The 18,395-nt window shown below is 46.9% G+C and overlaps 1 protein-coding gene across 3 annotated transcripts in view; it reads right to left on the bottom strand.

Annotated features, from left to right (window-relative positions):
* CD4 (CD4 molecule) overlaps positions 1-13,224 on the bottom strand; it is a 49,719-nt gene extending 36,495 nt beyond the window's left edge. For 2 of the 3 annotated variants that reach the window (XR_005984792.1, XM_041735367.1), the window contains exons 1-3: positions 10,498-10,602; positions 3,955-4,066; positions 3,669-3,830 (exon numbers count right to left, since the gene is read on the bottom strand). Coding sequence is in view for 2 of the 3 variants with exons in the window: in XM_041735367.1 (XP_041591301.1) it covers positions 3,669-3,830; positions 3,955-4,003 (211 nt within the window). In the remaining variant the exon portion in view is untranslated. Of the gene's footprint in view, positions 1-3,668; positions 3,831-3,954; positions 4,067-10,497; positions 10,603-13,150 lie in introns of those variants that run through there. The other variant, XM_041735368.1, reaches the window with a different exon arrangement.
* Positions 13,225-18,395: the final 5,171 nt, after the last annotated feature.

Raw genomic sequence — 18,395 nt, 5'->3', positions numbered from 1 at the left:
ATCACTGAATAAAGCCTATTAAACCTTCAAATTTACTCAGCTGAACTTTGTTTTTAACCCACTGGGTATCATCTATATGGTTTTAAATGTTTACCGTGTACCGGTATAAATTTTTTTCAAATCATTTTAACTTTAAAATTAATAAGCTAAAAGTCTACTTATTTAGCAAGCAATTTAGCAGAATGAAATTCTAAGACAAGAAAATCACTTGCAGAGTTTGTGAGAGTGTTTGGAGCTCTATCCAGGGGTGAAAATTACATAATGGGTACCAGGGGCCCACAGGCCAGGGGAGGACCCAGGTTACTTTGATCATAGGGTCCTCTTTATTTTATTTATTTTTAAGATTTTATTTATTTATTCATGAGAGACACATGGAGAGAGGCAGAGACATAGACAGAGAGAGAAGCAGGCTCCCTGTGGGGAACGGGATTCGAGACTCTATCCCAAGGACCCCAGGATCACAACCCAAACCACAGGCAGACAGATGCTCAACCACTAAACCACCCAGAGGCCCCCATAGGGTCTTCTTTAAATAGCTGTTTGAAGGACAAGACACGGGCAGGCAAAAAGCAGTTAACCTGGTGATTTCTGCTTTGTGTGTCTTTACCAGAAAGAGACCAGGGATTGGGGATTTGTAAATTTTAGGGAATGGCTTTGATCCAGCCCACGGGACGCCTGGGTGGCTCAGTGGTTGAGCATCTCCCTTTGGCTCAGGGTGTGATTCTGGAGTCCCGGGATCAAGTCCTACATTAGGCTTCCTGCATGGAGCCTGCTTCTCCATCTGTCTATGTCTCTACCTCTCTCTGTGTATGTCTCTCATGAATAAATAAATAAAATATATTTTAATTAAAAAAAAAAAGATCCAGCCCAATATTCCCCTTTTTCTTCATGTCCAATCATGAAGAATGGACATGGGTGGGTGTCTGAATTGTAACTCTGGAGGCCCAGCAAGAACCACCTTGCCAAAAACAGAGGACTTTTCTCCCACTGGACAGAGGCAGGAAGAGGAGACATCCATTTTTAACAAAGATGATTTTCTTTTCTTTTCTTTTTTCTTTCTTTCTTTCTTTCTTTCTTTCTTTCTTTCTTTTTTTTTTATTTTTTTTTTATTTTTTTTTTTTTTTATAAATTTTTTTTAATTTTTATTTATTTATGACAGTCACAGAGAGAGAGAGAGAGAGAGAGGCAGAGACACAGGCAGAGGGAGAAGCAGGCTCCATGCACCGGGAGCCCGACGTGGGATTCGATCCCGGGTCTCCAGGATCGCGCCCTGGGCCAAAGGCAGGCGCCAAACCGCTGCGCCACCCAGGGATCCCTCTTTCTTTTTTTTTTAAACAAAGATGGTTTTCAATACACAGTGGCCAGTTCAGGTTTTTCTGCCCTGAGGATGACTTTCCATGGGAGAGCCTAGGCCTGAAAGTTGAAAGACCAAAGCTCTAGCCCCAGCTCTGCCTCTAATCTAGCACAAACTGAGGCCAGGGACTTCTCCCTGGTAAAATCAAAGTCTTGTACTAGAGCCGTATTTCCCAGACTCCAACCATTCACACAGCTTATACATGATTTTGGCCAAATTTACCTATCTTTTTAATGTAACATCTTTAAATGCATTCACTTTTTTAGATTAAATAAATCTATCTTAAAAGGAAAGTTGAGGTGGCTCAGTTGGTTAAACAACCTACTCGTTTTTTTTTTAATAAAGATTTTATTTATTTTTTCATTAAAGACACACAGAGAGAGGAAGAGACACAGGCAGAGAAGGAAGCAGACTCCCTGTGGGGAGCCAGATGCCAGACTAGATCCCAGGATCATGGGTTCACGACCTGAGCCAAATACAGACATTCAACCACTAAGCCACCCAGGCATCCCAAGGATCCTACTCTTGATTTCACCTCAATTCATGATCTTGGAGTTGTGAGATCAAGCCCCACATTGAGCTTTCACACTGAGTGTGGAGCCTACTTAAGATTCTCTCTCTCTCCCTTTCCCTCTGCCCCTCCCATCCCTGGCTCGTGCTCTCTCTCTAAAAAATAAAAATAAATAAATAAAAAGAAAGTTTACATCACTATAATAAACAGAAAGTCCATATCATCTGACATAAACAAAAGGCAATTATAAAAACTAAGAGGGCAGCCCAGGTGGCTCAGCAGTTTAGCGCCACCTTCAGCCCAGGGTGTGATCCTGGAGTACCAGAATTGAGTCCCACATCAGGCTCCCTGCATGGAGCCTTCTCCTCTGCCTGTGTCTCTGTCTCTGTCTCTCTCTCTCTCTCCCCCCTCTCTGTGTCCCTTGTGAATAAATAAATAAAATCTTTAGAAAAAACTAAGAAACTAAAAATAGTGTTTTATAATTACCACTTAAAGCTAACACTTGAACCCAGCAATTAATCTTAATAGCACAAAAAGAATGATAGACATCACATAGCTCCTGATGTGATGAAATTGGTAGTACAAACCACCACTTATGAGGTATTCCTATCAAAAAAAATGAAATGAAAACTTAATCAAGTCTCTAGATTTAACCACCAATCTATAGGAGGTTCAAAGGACAGAGGAACATGCTAAATAATACCATGGAAATGCAGCCAGCTCCTACTCAAATGTACAAAACTTCACAGGACAATTGCCTGGTTTCTTCAAACCAATCGGTGGTAAGGGGAAAAAAGTCTGGGGAGTAAATATAGACATTCAAAGGGACTTAAGGGACATATCAACCAAATACCATACATAAATTTTTATGTGGATCCTGTTCAAATAAACAAAATGTAAAAATAATATTAGAGGTAGTTGGGAAAATTTGAACACTGGCTGGATATTAATCATCATTAAGGGATTATATTTCATTTTTAATGGATTATAATGATACTGTGGATATGTTTCTATTTTTTTTAAGATTTTATTTATTTATTTTAAAGATTTAAAGATATTTTATTTTAAAGATTTATTTATTTATTTTATTTATTCATGAGAGACACACAGACAGGCAGAGACACAGGCAGAGGGGGAAGCAGGCTCCTTGTGGGGAGCCTGACACAGAACTGGTCCCAAGATCCCGGGATCATGACCTGAGCCAAAGGCAGATGCTCAACCACAGAGCCACCCAGATGCCCCAAGTTCAATTTCTTTAGTAGAAAGAGCTATTCAAAAATTTTCTGTTTCTTCTTGTGTCAGTTGGTAAATTATAAATTGTGATTTTCAAGGAATTTTTCCATTTTATATAAATTGTTAAATTTATTGGCTTGCAGATATAATATTTGCATATTATCCTTTTAATGTCTTTATAGTAATATAAAGAAGATATTCTATAGAAATATCTTCATTCTTGATACTCATATTTTGTCTTCTCTCTGTTTCTTGTTAAGTAAAAATGTATCAACATGGGTCTATCACAATAATATTCATGAAATCACAGGTTTTATATGATAGTTATTTTTCTAATATCTATTAAACTAAGGCCATGAATATTAAAATTCTGAAATTATAATAGACACCAAATGCCATTCCCCAGGTCACCTGCAGTTAGCACAGGGAAACTCTGGACTGGGAGAGTGTACGTGAGTCTGTCAACCAGAGCCCTCTGGGATCTCAGAGTTTACCAAGAGCAGAGCTCTGACACCAGGGATGCTCAGTCCATGGTGGTTTCCTCCCTGCATGGGAGCTGGGCCACCCTACCTACAGTCCAGAAGGAGCCCTTATTTCCCAGAATCTTGACCATGGAAGAATCTCTCCAGTTGAAGTGTATGTTCTTCTGGGAAGTTTGGCAGGGCAGCTCCACTGCATCTCCTGCCTTCCCCAACACCACTTCTCTTACAGGAGTGACCGCTGAGAGCATCACTAGGTAGAAAAGAAGGAAATCAGGCCTCAAGGCTGTTGCTGCCCTGCCTCCACCCCATCTCCCCACCCTGGCATTTACCAGGCAGCCCCTCCTCCCACTGGATCTCCAAATCTGCGCACTCACCCAATTGCAGCATCAGGAGCAAGTGCCTAAAAGCCGCTTCTCGATTCATTGTGGCTTCCCTGAGGCAGGCAGGGACCTGGGCCTTCCCCCCACACCGCACAAAGCGCAGGGCCTAAGGGAGATACTGACCATTAGTTAGTAGGCATTTACTGAGCTTGGGGTGCAAAGGGACATAAGGGGATGGTATGCAATCTCACCCATACAGCCAAGCCAGGGACCTAAATGTGCATACTTCTAAGCAGACATCCACCAGGACACACCACACAATGCTGTGCCCAGGCCATCTAAGTGGAATCAGAAAAGGATTCACAGGGATGCCTGGGTGGCTCAGGGGTTGAGTGTCTGCCTTTGCCTTAGGTGGTGATCCCGGGGTCTGGGATTCAGTCCTGCATCAGGAAGCCCGCTTCTCCCTCTGCCTATGTCTCTGCCTGTCTCTCATGAATAAATAAAGTAAATTAAATTAAATTTAAAAAAGGATTCACAGAGAAGGTGGCAAATTGGTGGAGACTGAGAAGGGGCGGAGGGTGGGGCGTGGCCAGGTCATGAAGGTCCTTGAATGCCATGCTATGATACCGAGCTGTGACCCTAGGCACTACCCAGCCACTCAAGGACTTTATGTGGAGAATTACATGATTTGATTTGCATAATGGACCCCTTCAGCTGTTGTGTGAAAGACAAGCTAGAAGAGGCTGAGCGCAGGAGGTATGATTGAAATGATCCTGGTGAGAGAAGTTAGGCCTGAGCTCAGACAACTCAGAATGATGGAAGTGTAGAAAAACAGACTGCCTCAAGAGCAGGTTTGAGGCAGATTCCCAGGACTTGGGGAGGGCCACACTGTGTGGGGTGAGGAAGAGACGGAGCAGTGGGTAAACTCCCTGCTTGCTCTCAGACCAACCCTGTAAAGCCTCTGAGGGAGAGCAGAAAAATGCTATTTCAGAGTTGGTTTCTGTGAGCTCTGGAGGTGGTTGAGGCTGGGGGGTGGAGAGAATTTAGAAAAGGTCTGGATGGACCTAGCACAATGGGAGGTTAGAGCAGTGATCCTCCAAGTGTGGTCCTGGATCAGCAGCAGCCTAGGTGTCACCTGTCAACTTGTTAGAAGTGCAAATTCTCAGGCCCTACCCCATATCTGCTGAATCAGAATCTGGGGGTGGGTCAAGCCTGCTGTGTATTCACAACCCCACCCCCCACCCTGGTGGCTGGCACCAGCTCCAGTTTGCAAACCATGAGTTACAGGGAAAGGAAAGGGGAGGAGCACCCCACCGCTCTGCTGCCCCGCGTCAGAAAGAGTGGCAGGTGGCAGGGCTGTGCCCCCGCTGGGAGTCTGGAGAAGACTCAGGGAGGGAGCTGGTGGGATGTGGGAAGACATCTCAGGCCTGACTAAGAACCTGGACAGGTTGGCCAGAAAGTCAGGGCTTTGTTCTTCAGGCAACTAGGAGAAACTGTTTTTTTTGTTTTTTGTTTTTTTTTTAAGATTTTATTTATTTAGTCATGAGAGACACGGAAAGAGAGGCAGAGATATCAGTAGAGGTATCTGCTATCCCCATTGAACAGGGAGCCCGATGCAGGACTCGATCCCAGGACCCTGGGATCATGAACTGAGCCAAAGGCAGACACTCAACCACTGAGCCACCCAGGTGCCCCAAAACTGCTGCTTTTTGAGAGAAATGTGACATGGTCTGTGTAAAGTTTTAGGAAGGGGACCAGATGACACGCAAGAAGTGGAGACTTGAGGAAGGCCACCAGATAATGTCTGGAAGGCAGGCAGGAACCGGGCTCGGATCTCTGAGCTCCAGGCCTCCAGGCCCAGACTGTAAGGAGGCCTCAGAGGGGTGGTTGCCTGGATGAGGGCGGGGGGGTAGCATGAACTCCTCTAGAGCTTGGCAAGATGAGGTCCTGCATCCAACCTCGTTTTTCTATCCCCTAGCCCAGTCTTTGTTGTCTGAGCTCTGCAGCTACCTGCCCACTCCTACAGCACCCTGTTGATGCCCTGAGGGCACAACCCACCTTCTGTCTCATGATGTGGTGATTTGGGTTCCCTCCCATCTTCGCCCCCCGCCCTGAAGCCTGATCTCATTCAGAATGAAGATGATGGTCTAGCCAGTTCTGCTACCAGTGTAGGCCTGGCACCAGCTGGAGCGTAGAGAGGGGATTTGGAATGTTTGGTTAAGTTAAATGAAAATTGAATTGAATGAAGGTGGAAAAATCACTGATTTCTTTCTGTACTCAACATATTAATTCTGTTACTAAAGTGGGTCATTGAGGGACACCTGGGTGGCTAAGTGGTTGAGTGTCTGCCTTCTGTTCAGGGCGTGATCCCCAGGGTCCTGGGATAGAGTCCTGCATCAGGCTCCCCACAGGGAGCCTACTTCTCCCTCTGCCTATCTCTCATGAATAAATAAATAAAATTATTTAAAAAATAATAAAGTGGGTCATTGAAGTATGTGTATGCAGCCAACCCTGGCCTGAATGAAGCCAAGTCATCCCCATCCATGCTGCTTGTTCTTGTGCCCCCTCATCACCACCACCTCTCCCCCACCGCCCCATCCCTGGGCCATTCTCCTACCTCTCTGCCCTGCTCTCTATAAGGAGATTGACTTGGGCAGACTGTACCACCCAGGCTCCCTTGCCCTCCTGCTACTAGTTGGGGTTGGCCAGTGGGAAGAACCCACAAGAGGTGGGAGGGGCAGGGAAAGAAGTGGGAGCATTTTTCCTAATTCTCTTCCTAGTCTGGCATGCTTTCTGGCAATAGCTATACTCCTTCCCTCACCCCTTCTTCTCTCCACACCCTGACTGTAGCTCCTTTCAGGTGGCTCAGCTCAAACCCTCACTGGGTTCCGGAAACATCATTCCACCCTTGCCCCTTCAGGACCCTGCCTGCTATTGGTAACATCAGTGTGCCTCCATGCACTGTCTGGTTCCCTCTTCACACCCCTGGGAATAACCCCGTTTCTGCAGTCTCTTGAACCATCCGAGGCAGATTCTGTTTCCTGTTGGGTACTAATCCATGATAGGGCTGTCGTACTCAGATGGGTGCTGGGGACATGCGCTTCCTAATGAGATTTGCCGGAAGATTTAAAACAAGACAAAAAAGCGAACTCCACTCACTCCATCTGCCTGAAGGAAGAATGTCCCAGGGCCAACTCAAGGCAGAGGCTTGACAGAATTTTCTGTTGTTTATTTATTTTTTGAGTAATCTCTACACCCAACGTGGGGCTTGAACTCATGACCCTGAGATCACCAGTTGTATGATCTTCCAACTGAGTCAGTCAGACGCCCCTGATAGAATTGTTTTCTAAACAAAGGAAATAGGAAGTGAAGAAATCATGAGGTCTCCAGAAGAGGAGGAAAGAGGCTAGTCATGGGTGCAGTTGTTTACCAGTTAGCATGGGGCGTGGGGAGGGGAGAGACTACGGTACAGCCACTCTTCCATCTGAGAGTGGCTTCCACTGTCCCCCTATCACAACTCACTGTGTTCTTAGTGAGCAGAGAGTAAAGGAGTCTCCATTTGGAATATCCCTTCCCTGGTGTCCAAATTCAGCATGAATGCCTGGAGAAGGCTAGGAACATTCTTGACCCTTCCCCAAATGGTGGTCATTTCCTTCTTCTTCACGCCATGATCCGGTGGTCTGTGCCAGAGGGCTACTTCCCCACCTCCAGCTCCTTGTACTGCCCCAACTTACCCAGGGCTCAGCTAGGTGGAGGAGGCTATGGGTTTCCATCTGCTGCTTGCTTTGGTGACTTGGGCTTCCGCTGCCGCCCCAGAGAGCAGGCTTTTGATTCCCACATCCTCATCCTCCCCAGAGGCACTGTGCCCCAGTACAGTAGCATCCTGTACACCATAGCCCCTTGAGAGAGGCTGGGAGGGCTTGCTGGTCCCCCAGGTCCTGGCATCACGCTCTCTCTCTCTTTCTCTCTCTCTTCTTATTTCTCTGCTCACATCTGGGCATTTCTGTATCCTGTCTTCAACTCCCCACATCTGTAGCTCTCTTCCTCTTGGTCCTACATGCCAGGACCCAATTCTGGCTCTGTCGATCTTGCCTAGAGTGCCCCTGGCCTCTCCCTCTCTTTCATCTCCACCTCCAGCTGCCACTAACCTCTAGCCCCTTCTTGCCAGTAAATAGGCATCCAGGCTTCTGGCAGGAATGCCAGCTTTCAACAAGCTTTGATGTGAAGGGAGCCTGCAGAGCACAGCCTGGAGCCAAAGGTGGGTGCAAGGGAGATGTCCGCAGGGTAGACCAAGGGAAAAGGACAGATTCTAAGAAACACACAGAGGCCCCAAAGGAGGATGAGGAAGGATGGGCCGGAGAGACCCAGAGCAGCTCATTAAAGCCACAGCTACACTTCACAGGAGCCCTGACCCCACACCAAGCCCAGGGTAGTACAAACCGGATAGTCAGAGAGAAAGAGGTGAAGACATTCTGAGAGGCAAGACACAGCCCCAGAGCAAGAGACCACAAGAGAGCTCAAAAGAGAATGAGAGAACTATGAGAGCAAAATGGCAACACACTGGCAAACTCTCAGAGCTTTTGAGGTTCCTGTTGCCCTGGCCCTGGCCTCCCAGGTGGGATGAGGAGCGAGACTGGGGAGAGGAAGAGGGCACAGCCCCACCACAGCAACAGTCTGTGGTCCCATAGACACTTTCATCTTCTCCCCAGAGCCCCCAGGCAGCCCCTCAAGCCTTGCCACGGGATGTGCCCCCCCCACCACATACACCCTCTCTACTGCTCATTGGTTTCATTTAAACTTCCTAGAGACCATGACCCTCTAAGGGACCCTTGTGGTTCAGTGGCTACAACCTCCGCCATCCTCTCCTTTGCCTCAGACGCCCACGTGGGTGGGGGAGCCATGCCCTCCTTCCTTCCCCTAAATCCCCCAAAAGGTGTGGAACAGAGCTCAACCAAAGAGCCCTCCAAACTCAGGCCCCCATCTTCCCCCTTCCATTGCCCACCCTCCTCAAATTTATTTTATTTAACATTTACTGAGTGTCCAAAATGTGTAAGGCCCTTGGTCTGCTGAACTCCCCATGTCACCATTATGGCCAGGATCAAGGCCTAAGATGCTACAAGTCTTCTGCCTAGAACCAGTTGATGAGGGGGAATTCTTATTTCAAGGTAGAACTCTTTTGTATACGTGTCCCCTAACTGAAAGACCAAAATCTTATTGGGTGTTCTCTCTGACCCTGACCTCTGGGAAGTCTTCCATCTGAGGTTAAGAGGGCGGCCATTTTGTGTGAGCCCACAGACTCTAACACAGCCCAAGAAATTATTTGTCAAAATATGAAACGGAATCACCTCCCTCATCAGGTTCTACTCTTAGCCTTATGCCCCTAAAATTTTGTCCAACAATGGGACTTTCAGGAAGAGCTATTCCACCCAAAGGGAAATATTTGAATTAGCAATAATGGGGCCTTTCTATTTTGAAGAATCCGCCGGTACCAAGAAGGTCCTTCTCCCAGAATATGTCTAGAAGGGAAGGCAGAGGACACCTGTGGGGTAGCACAGCAAAGCCACGGAGGTCTTAGGAAAGGGGAAAGGACAAAAAGCTTGGAGGTGGGAGGTTAGAGTTGTACAGGGTGTCCCATCTTGAGGGGTACCACCGCCTACAAATCCTTTTCTAAACCACCTAGCCTCCTTTTCTAGAACAGCTGAGACATCTAAAACTAATGCCTTAGAACCCCTTTTTCTAATGACATATTTACCTAAAGAATATGTATCTATCACTTGTATAGTATTGCATACCTAAGAGCTCAGTTTCAACCCTTTTTGAGAATTGCGTTAATCATTTTAAAGCTCATTAAAACAGGAGGGCCCTTAGACATATCATTCAAAAATCACAAAAAATGCCCAAAAGTTAAAAAAAATGTAGAAATACGTGTTAACAGAAAAGATAGTTAAAGGAGGCTACCTCAACCATAGGGCTTTTGAAATACTGCAAACAAGTATTATTTCTGGTATAAATTTCTGGCAATTGCGTCACTGGGAAAATTGACTTGAGGAGAATTGCTTCTAGACTAGATTTCACTTCTTTCTCATTTTATTGCTTTTCCTTTGTTTCCCTTTTTCATTTTTTTATAGGCATCCTTTCTCCTTAATGTGTATTTATTCTTTCTATTCATTTCCTACCCTTTCTTCCGTCTTTTCTCCTTTTTTCCCCTCTTCCTATCTTCATCTCCTCCACTGCCCCTTGACTAGTTGCCTCCCATGGTCTTTCTCAGCCCAAGATGGCCTAAAGTCTCTGTGCCTTCTCTGATTTTATAATCCAGCTCAACGCCCCTCTGAGGAGCACTGTCTGCTCCAAGCACTAAAGGGATATGCACAGGGGGACGCAGAGAGAAATTTTCCATAATCCCCAGCCTCAAAAAAAAAAAAAAAAAAAATCCCCAGCCTCTTGAAACTCACAGATCCACTGTGAAATACAAGACAAGATGGCCAGAACTGTGGGCAGAAAACTGGGAGTCCAGAACATTTCACCACATCTGCTGCCGCGTTCTCCTTCCCTTCCCAGACCCATGGAAAGGAATGAAGCTGAGTCTGTCCATCTTACCTCCGGGCCTGTGTCTTTCCTCCCCTCTGCTTCTCACGCAGGTGTGTCTATGTGAAGGCTAGGAGCCCACTGGGAAGAACGCTTGTTACTTCTGCAGAGATGTATGTAAACGAAGAGACAGGAAGCCCGGCGGTAAGGCTCCTCCACACCCCAGGCCTGGGCCAGCCCCCAGTGTCACCATCTGGGGCTGGGGTGCCCACCCCCTGCCTCTTGGGGAAGATGTCAAAGTGAAAATGCCAAAGTCAAAGGAAAAAGTTGAGCAGAACCAGGCTGGAGAATAGAGTGTCACAGCATTTCTTGTTGTGTAACAAGAAAAAAGATGGCCTCAATGATACTTGCAAGCTGGTCTGGATTTCAGTGGAAGAAGTAGAAAGGAAGTAGAGGACACATGAGGACACTCGTGGTAAGCCCCAAACATCCCCTTGCTCCAGAGTCCTGAGGGCATTTGTTCAGCAAGGAGGCACCAAAGGCATTCCAGCTGGCCCCGTGTGGCAGAGAGGGTCTGGGCAGTTACCTGAGACCTGAGGACTGACCCCCAGAGTGACCATGGACCAGACCCTTTTTCTCTGGACCTTCCTGTCTGGCCAGGCCTCAAGTGTTTCTCCAGCCCATGTCTCTCTTGAGCTCCAGATGTGTAGATCCATCTGCTCATCAGACATCTCCTTTTGGATGCTCACCACACATAGCAAACCCAACATGCCCCAAACTACACTTATCATCTACTTACCGCTACCCTCCAGACCTACTTCTACAAGTCCCCCACTTAGCGAAGGCTTTGGCACCTCCCAGCTGCTCATGCCAAATAAACTGGGTGTAATCTCTGACTCCTTCACCCAACTCCTTGCATGTGTTTATTCGCCATTTCCTGTGGATGTTACCTTCAAACTCTCTTAGATGTCTATCAGAGTCACTCTGCCCAACTACCACTGTTCCATCCATTCTAACCCCAAATGCCATCCCCATCCTGTGCCTGGGTGACAGCCCCTGCCTCCTCACTGGTCTCTTGGCCTCCCCATTCTGTTGTCCTCTAGGCCATCCTGCACCAGCAGCCCAAGTGCTCATTTAAATGTGCCCATGTGACCATAACCTTTTCCTGCTATGAAAAAAGTGGCTAGTTGAGCTTGCAACTCCCAACAATTAATGCAGGTGTTTCTATTTGAGACAACATTGTGATTCATTTGCAGCAGAAAGGCAGTCATGCTACTTCTCATTTTATAGCACAGTGTACTCAAGGTTTGAGATTTAATAACATTAATATTTACTGCTTCATCAAAGGCATTCTTAAGTGAAAGTGGCATTAATATTTTTATTCTTTTTTTACTGCAAGTGCCTGGCAGTTGAAGAACAAAATGACTACAGCACAGTTTGGCTCTGCTGCCTTGATTTATGCTAAGGCAGCAGTCTAACCCAGATTGCTTTTGCAACATCATTGCAATGTCAACATAGTGACAAAAGCCAATAATGTCTTATTATTTTTATGCAAGTAGCTTGACCTCAAGATCTCCCTTAAAGGGTCTCAGGAACCACCCCCCCACACACACACACACACATACTGTGGTCACACTGGTAGAGCCACTGATCTAGGACATTTTTGTTCATTCTTCAGATCTTCTCTATTTCTCTGCACAAACTTTTGGTTGTCCCCCAAATGTTGTCTCTTTCTTCCTTTATAATAGAACCCTCCCTTTTTAGCTGAGCTCATGGCTGCCCAGATTTAATGTATACTGAATCCCAGTCTCCCTTACAACTGGATATAGTTAAATGACTTAATTTTGGTTAAAGGATGTAAGTGCAAGTGTTCTGTGCAACCTCTAAGGACTGTCCCTACAGGATGGGTATGTGTCCTCCGCAGGCTGTATCTCCTTCCTGCAGGCTTATTTATAGCCAGCCTGCTTTTCTTGTTTGCATTACCTTGCAGATCCTAATGGGCATTTAAGTATCTAACCTCTGATCTAATCCAGTCTGCCCATTCATTCATATATTCAACAAGTTGGGTTTTTTTTAAGATTTTATTTTACTTTTTAAAAAGATTTATTTATTTATTTATTTATTTATTTATTTATTTATTTATTTATTATAGACATAGACAGAGAGAGAGAGAGGCAGAGACACAGGAGGAGGGAGAAGCAGGCTCCGCGCCGGGAGCCTGACGTGGAACTTGATCCTGGGACTCCAGGATCGCGCCCTGGGCCAAGAGCAGGCACCAAACCACTGAGCCACCAGGGATCCCCCTTTTTTTTTTTTTTTAAGATTTTATTTTTAAGTAATTTCTACAACCAATGTGGGGCTCAGACCCATAACCCCGATATCAAGAGTCGCAGGCTTTACTGACTGAGCCAGTCAGGTGCCCCTATGCAAGTGTCTTCCAGACCCAAGCCACTCTATGGGTGCTGGGGATGTAATAAGTAAGCCAGACATGGTCACAACTCCAGCTTGTGTCATCGACACTGAACAATTAATACCATCACAATTAGTCATGTGCTACAAAAGAGAAGTCCAGAGGGCTGGGGATCTTATTATAGAGAGCCTTATTTCAACTAGAAGATCAAGAAAGGCTTCCCTGGGAAGTGTGTAACAGGGAGCACTGGGCTCTGCTACCAGTGAAAGAAAATTCAACATAATAGAGGCTTAACTGAGACTGCTGATTTCTTACCTGAAAGAAGTCTGGAGGCAGGTGCTTCAGAGGCAAGGGAGGTGAGGGAGCACCCTGCCACACGTCTCGGCAGGATTTGTGTGTCTGGATCTTGTTGCTTGGCTATCCTCTGCACATGACCCCTCCTCTCAAGCTCCTCAGTTGAAACAAGGCTCCTTTAATAAGGTAGGATCTCCCAGTACTGTGTGCTTCCTCTCCCTTGCAAGCACTGGTACAAGCGTAATAATTATGAAATTGTTGTTTAGTGCTTTTTTGGCAGGGTTGAGTGGTGACCATGTCTTAGCTGGGTCCTTACTTAGCAACCAGCAGAGTGCCTTGGGCCTGGTAAACCCTTAGTATTGAATCTTTTATTAAAAATATTGAGGGGTGCCTGGGTGACTCAGTCTGTTTAATGTACAACTCTTGATTTTGGCTCAGGTCATGATCTCAGGGTCCTGGGATGGAGCCCCACATGAGAGTGGGGTGGTCCCTGCTCTGCAGGGAGTCTGCTTGTCTCTCTGCCCCTCCCCCTACTCTACTCTCTCTCTCTAATAAATAAATAAAATCTTTAACAAAAATTTGTTGTGGTAAAATATGCATACTGTAAAATTTACCATTTTAACCACTTTAAGTCTACAGTTCTGTGGCCTTAAGTACATTCATGTTATTAGGCAGCCATTACCACCATCCATCTCCAGGACTTTTTCATCTTCCCCAACTAAAGCTCTGCACCCTTTAGACTGCCCATCATCCTCCCCCAGCCCCACTGTTGAATACTCTTTGAATGAATGAAAGGAAAGCAATGATCACAAAATCAAATGTCTCACGTAATGAGGGCAGCCACTGACCACACAGCTCCAGCTGAGTTGATAGGAGAGGTCCACCAGAATGTGAACGCAGACTTGCCTTCCAGGTCTGCCAAACTTTCAAGGGAAGGTGGAAAACCAAACTTTTATATGATATCCCCTAATTTTTTTTTTTAAGATTTTATTTTTTCATGAGAGAGAGATGCAGAGACACAGGCAGAGGGAGAAGCAGGCTCCATGCAGGGAACCCGACGTGGAACTCGATCCCAAGTCTCCAGGATCAGGCCCTGGGCTAAAGGCAGTGCTAAACCACTGCCCGACATTCCCTAACTTTAATGTTGGCAACTAATTTCCTGTTGTTCCAACCCTGAGAGAGTCAAACAAAGCATTCCAAAGGGCTGGATCTAGCTTAGGGCCACCAATTTGCAAGCAGTGGACCAGATGGAACTGTGTGAGGACTTCTAGCCCTTGGGTCTGTGACTTTGAGTGCCTATGAAGATGTATTCTCGGCAGTTAACAGGCCCCAAGAAACTGGATTTTCCTCTGTGATTTCCAAACAGGAAAAGACAACAGGAGGAAAGAGGAAGTTTCTGTTAACAAGACTGCTATGTGATTTGTATGGCTGTGTATTTGATTTAATTCTCAGGACATCGACTGGGCATAAGTATTTTTCTTCAGATCACACAGAGGCGGAAACTAAGCCTCAAAGAGTTGAAGAAAATTGCTAACAGTCAGAGCTGGTAACTATAATTGGTGGAACTGGGATTCCAACTTACCTGCTGGGGCCCCAGCCCTTGATGGTCCCCCTCACTCCACTATCTCTATTCTGCATTCAGAAAGACCAAGATGGGGGGGAGGGGTATGCCTGGCTGGCTCAGTTGGGAAAGCATGCAACTCTGGATCCCAGGGGCATGAGTTTGAGCCCCGTGTTAGTGGAGAGATTGCTTAAAAATAAATAAATGAATAAATAAACCTTTTACAAAAAGGGAAAAAAGAAAGGCCAGGCTGATGGCTAAGAGAAGTCTTCTCCCACAGTGATGGAGGGATATGAGGCTGACAAGCGTGTCTGGGGCTTCTGACCACTGTAATCCCTTACATCTACTGAGTGATTTTTCTACTTTCCAAGCACTTTCACATACATTAGCACGTGGAACTTTTTGATAGGTATTACTATGCCCCACCCCCACCCCTGCCTCCTTTACAGCAGAAAAAACTGAAGTGAAGCTGTCTGCTCCATCATAGGCCTGTAAGCATGGAGTATGGGGATTTCCAGAAGTCTCCTGCTTCCTGGTAGAGAGCTATTATTTGCTGCGTGGATTCTGTCTCCAGGCTGGAGGAGGGGAGGGAGCCTAAGGTGGGAGAAGGGTGGAGAGTTGAGTGAAGCCCATCTACCAGGGTGACCTGCTGATGGAGTGTCAGGAACCAGGCTGCTGGAAAAGGGGTAGGACAGCACGTAGGGAGTTGGAAGCCCCAGGTGCAGTCTTGTGGTGGCCTCCTTACCAGAAACATCTGCAGCTGCATTGACACCCTCTGCAAAGGGGGTTGGGGGCAGGGCTAAGGATGGGGATGTGGGGGAAGGGTGACAGGGGCCATTTTTGGGAAGCAGAGTCTTGGAGGGCTGACCCACCTCTACCCCAGCCATATTGTCCCTAGTTCCATGATTATGTTTGGCAACTCTGGGGAAGGCTCCTGGGCCTCCCACATCCTGTGGGAGGTTTGAGCGGGCAAATTTCAGAGCTAGGCCTGGACTCAGCCAGCTGGCACCTGCAGCCCTTGGAGAAACTGTCAGCGAGAGTGGAGCAGCTAGAAGCCATCCCCACCCCAACTCCATTCCCTTCAAAGGGCTAACTCCAACTGGGGGTGGGCCTGAGCAGGAACACCTAAGCTCTTTGCTCACCTCCTTTAGAGAGGGGTGGGTGGCAAGAGCAGGAACTCAGGCCTGAACCCTAATACTTCTTGCCTGGTCGGGGAGGTGGGCTGGGAAATTTCTGCACCTGCCCTGGGCAGGGAAATGAGAGACCAAGTCAAAGTTTAGGGGAGACACTGGCAAATGTGACCACGGGTCTGAATGAGCACAGTATGGCCTCTTGCCTGACACATTTGTCTTGGCAAGGCTCTGGACCTCGTTTGGCCTCTAGAACTTCTGGACAGTAGACAGTGGAGGAAGCTGTCAGGCCCAAGGCTAGCAATGGAGGAACTCAGAGATGCTCCCTCTCCTCATTTGGCCTATCTCTCTTTATAGGCACTGTTCCCCCATGATAGCCAGGCTATCATAAGCAAGATGGCCCACAATGATTCCTACTATTTCTAATTCACACCTGTATGTTGTCGCCTCCTATTTATTGTACCAGCATTGGTCTGTGTGACCAATAGAATAGGGCAGAAGTGATGGTATATCACTTTCTAGATTATATTATAAAGATATGGTATTTTTTTCATGGCCACCCTCTCCCTCTGAGGAAGTCAGTTGCTATGTAGTGAGCAGCCATAGGAAGAGGCCCACTCTGGAAGGAACTATGGCCTCTGGCCAGCAGCCACCGTTTTGGAAACAGATCCTCCATCCTGGCCAAGCCTTTAGATGACCACAGCCCTGACCCACATCTTAGCAGTTTCACAAGAGATCCTGTACCAGAATGATTCAGTGAAGCTGCTCTTAGCTTCCTGACAGTGTGAGATCATATGTGAATTGTTTTAAATTACTTACTTTGGGGATGACTTGTTATGTGGCAACTATGTTATGTGGTAACTATGTTATGTGGTAACTAATAGGTAGGTCTCCCCCCACCCCTTTTTTTTGCTTCCTTCTTTTTTTCTATTTTAAAGATTTTATTTATTCATGAGAGACACAGAGAGAGGCAGAGGTATAGGCAGAGAGAGAAGCAAGCTCCCCATGGGGAACCTGATGTGGGACTTGATCCCTGAACTTCAGGATCACACCCTGAGCCAAAGGCAGACACTCAACCACGGAGCCACCCAGACATCCCCTGCTTCCTTTTTTTTAAACAAGTGTTTAAGATGATCTCCCACCCTGGCCCCCAGTAAAGGCCTGAGCTCCCAGCCTCCTTAATGCCCCTTCCCCTTCAAAACTCCAACCTGGAACACTGGTTTGCCAATGAACTTGGAGATGCAAGATGAATTCATCTAGCTCCCTGGGGGTCCTTAAGAGGACAGCAAAAGTATTCTCTTTTGCTGGATGGGGAGTGGGGTTTTGGGGGAACGGTGCTTGGGAAGGAACAGGAATGTGTCACTCCTAGGAGAGACCCCACAGAGAAAGAAGTAAGAATGAATAAAAGGAGGACACCTGGATGGCTCAGTGGTTGAACATATGCCGTTGGCTCAGGTTGTGATTCTGAGGTTGTGAGATCGTATCTTGCTTTGGGATCCCCATGGGGAGCCTGCTTCTACCTCTGCCTGTGCCTCTCCCTCTCCCTCTGTGTCTCTCATGAATAAATAAATAAAATCTTTAAAAAAATGAATGAATGAATAAAAGAAGCCCTGTATGCATGAGCCCCATGTCCCCTCTTATTTCTATCCTTCTTTGCTCTTCTCTTCCTGAGTGGGTAGAGGAACCAGGTGGCCTTTCATTCTGCCTCTGTCCCCTCCCTGTCCCCTTCATTCAGGAGCATGGGGAAGTCCCCATATAGGTGATGGTGAATCCTTGATGACTACTCTCATAAGCCCAAAGGGCATAGGATGTTACCCAGTAGAGAGGAAAATTGCCACCCACAGAACTTTCCAGGAAACCCCTGCTCCATTAAAACAGGGGGGCTTCCACCACAGCTATGGAGAACAGGGTCACAGGGCAGATTTGAGGAGTCTTCTCAGCAGCTACCCCCAGCCCACAGCAAAGGGTGGGGATGATGGTTTTGAGGCTACTCAAAAGAACTTCAGGACTTCAGCTGACAGTGTGATTATCTCTGGTGAGTGCCAGAGCCTTCACTGTCTCTCTAACTGTGACAAGGCTCAAAGGTTACCACCACCCTAAGGCTCAGAACCTCAGATTGCTTTTAGTGGTTCATTATTATTCAGGCTTCAGAGGGTGCCCCTCTCCCTCTAAGTCTCTGCCCAGAACCAAGGTATCCAACCCTCTGTCCCCAAGTGTTCTCTGTCGCCAGGTCTCTGGCCACTGCCAGAGACACAAGGATATATCTTCAGCCTCATGGTTCGTGTCACTGTACACATGGAGCCCAGGCTCAGTGGGATATCCAGTAGGGTGTGTGCCACACTGTGGGTATGTGCCAACATGTGCCTCCCACTCCTGCAGGTCACTCCCACTCCCTTTCAATATTTTTTTCCTAAAATTCCCCAGCAGAACTGTCTGTGGCTGAGTCCAGAGCCCCATGCATTATTGCACATGGAGGTCTAGATCCCTGAGGCGGGGGTCCCCAGAGGCCAAGACTGTGTGTGTGTTCTGCTAAAGGACAGTCCGCCTGGCTCAGGTGAATGTTCTCTCCAAGAGA

The sequence above is a fragment of the Vulpes lagopus genome, chromosome 21 (genome assembly GCF_018345385.1).
Source record: "Vulpes lagopus strain Blue_001 chromosome 21, ASM1834538v1, whole genome shotgun sequence".
NCBI lineage: Eukaryota > Metazoa > Chordata > Mammalia > Carnivora > Canidae > Vulpes > Vulpes lagopus.
Note: the sequence above shows the minus strand (reverse complement) of the source record. Positions and strands in the feature narration are given on the sequence as shown.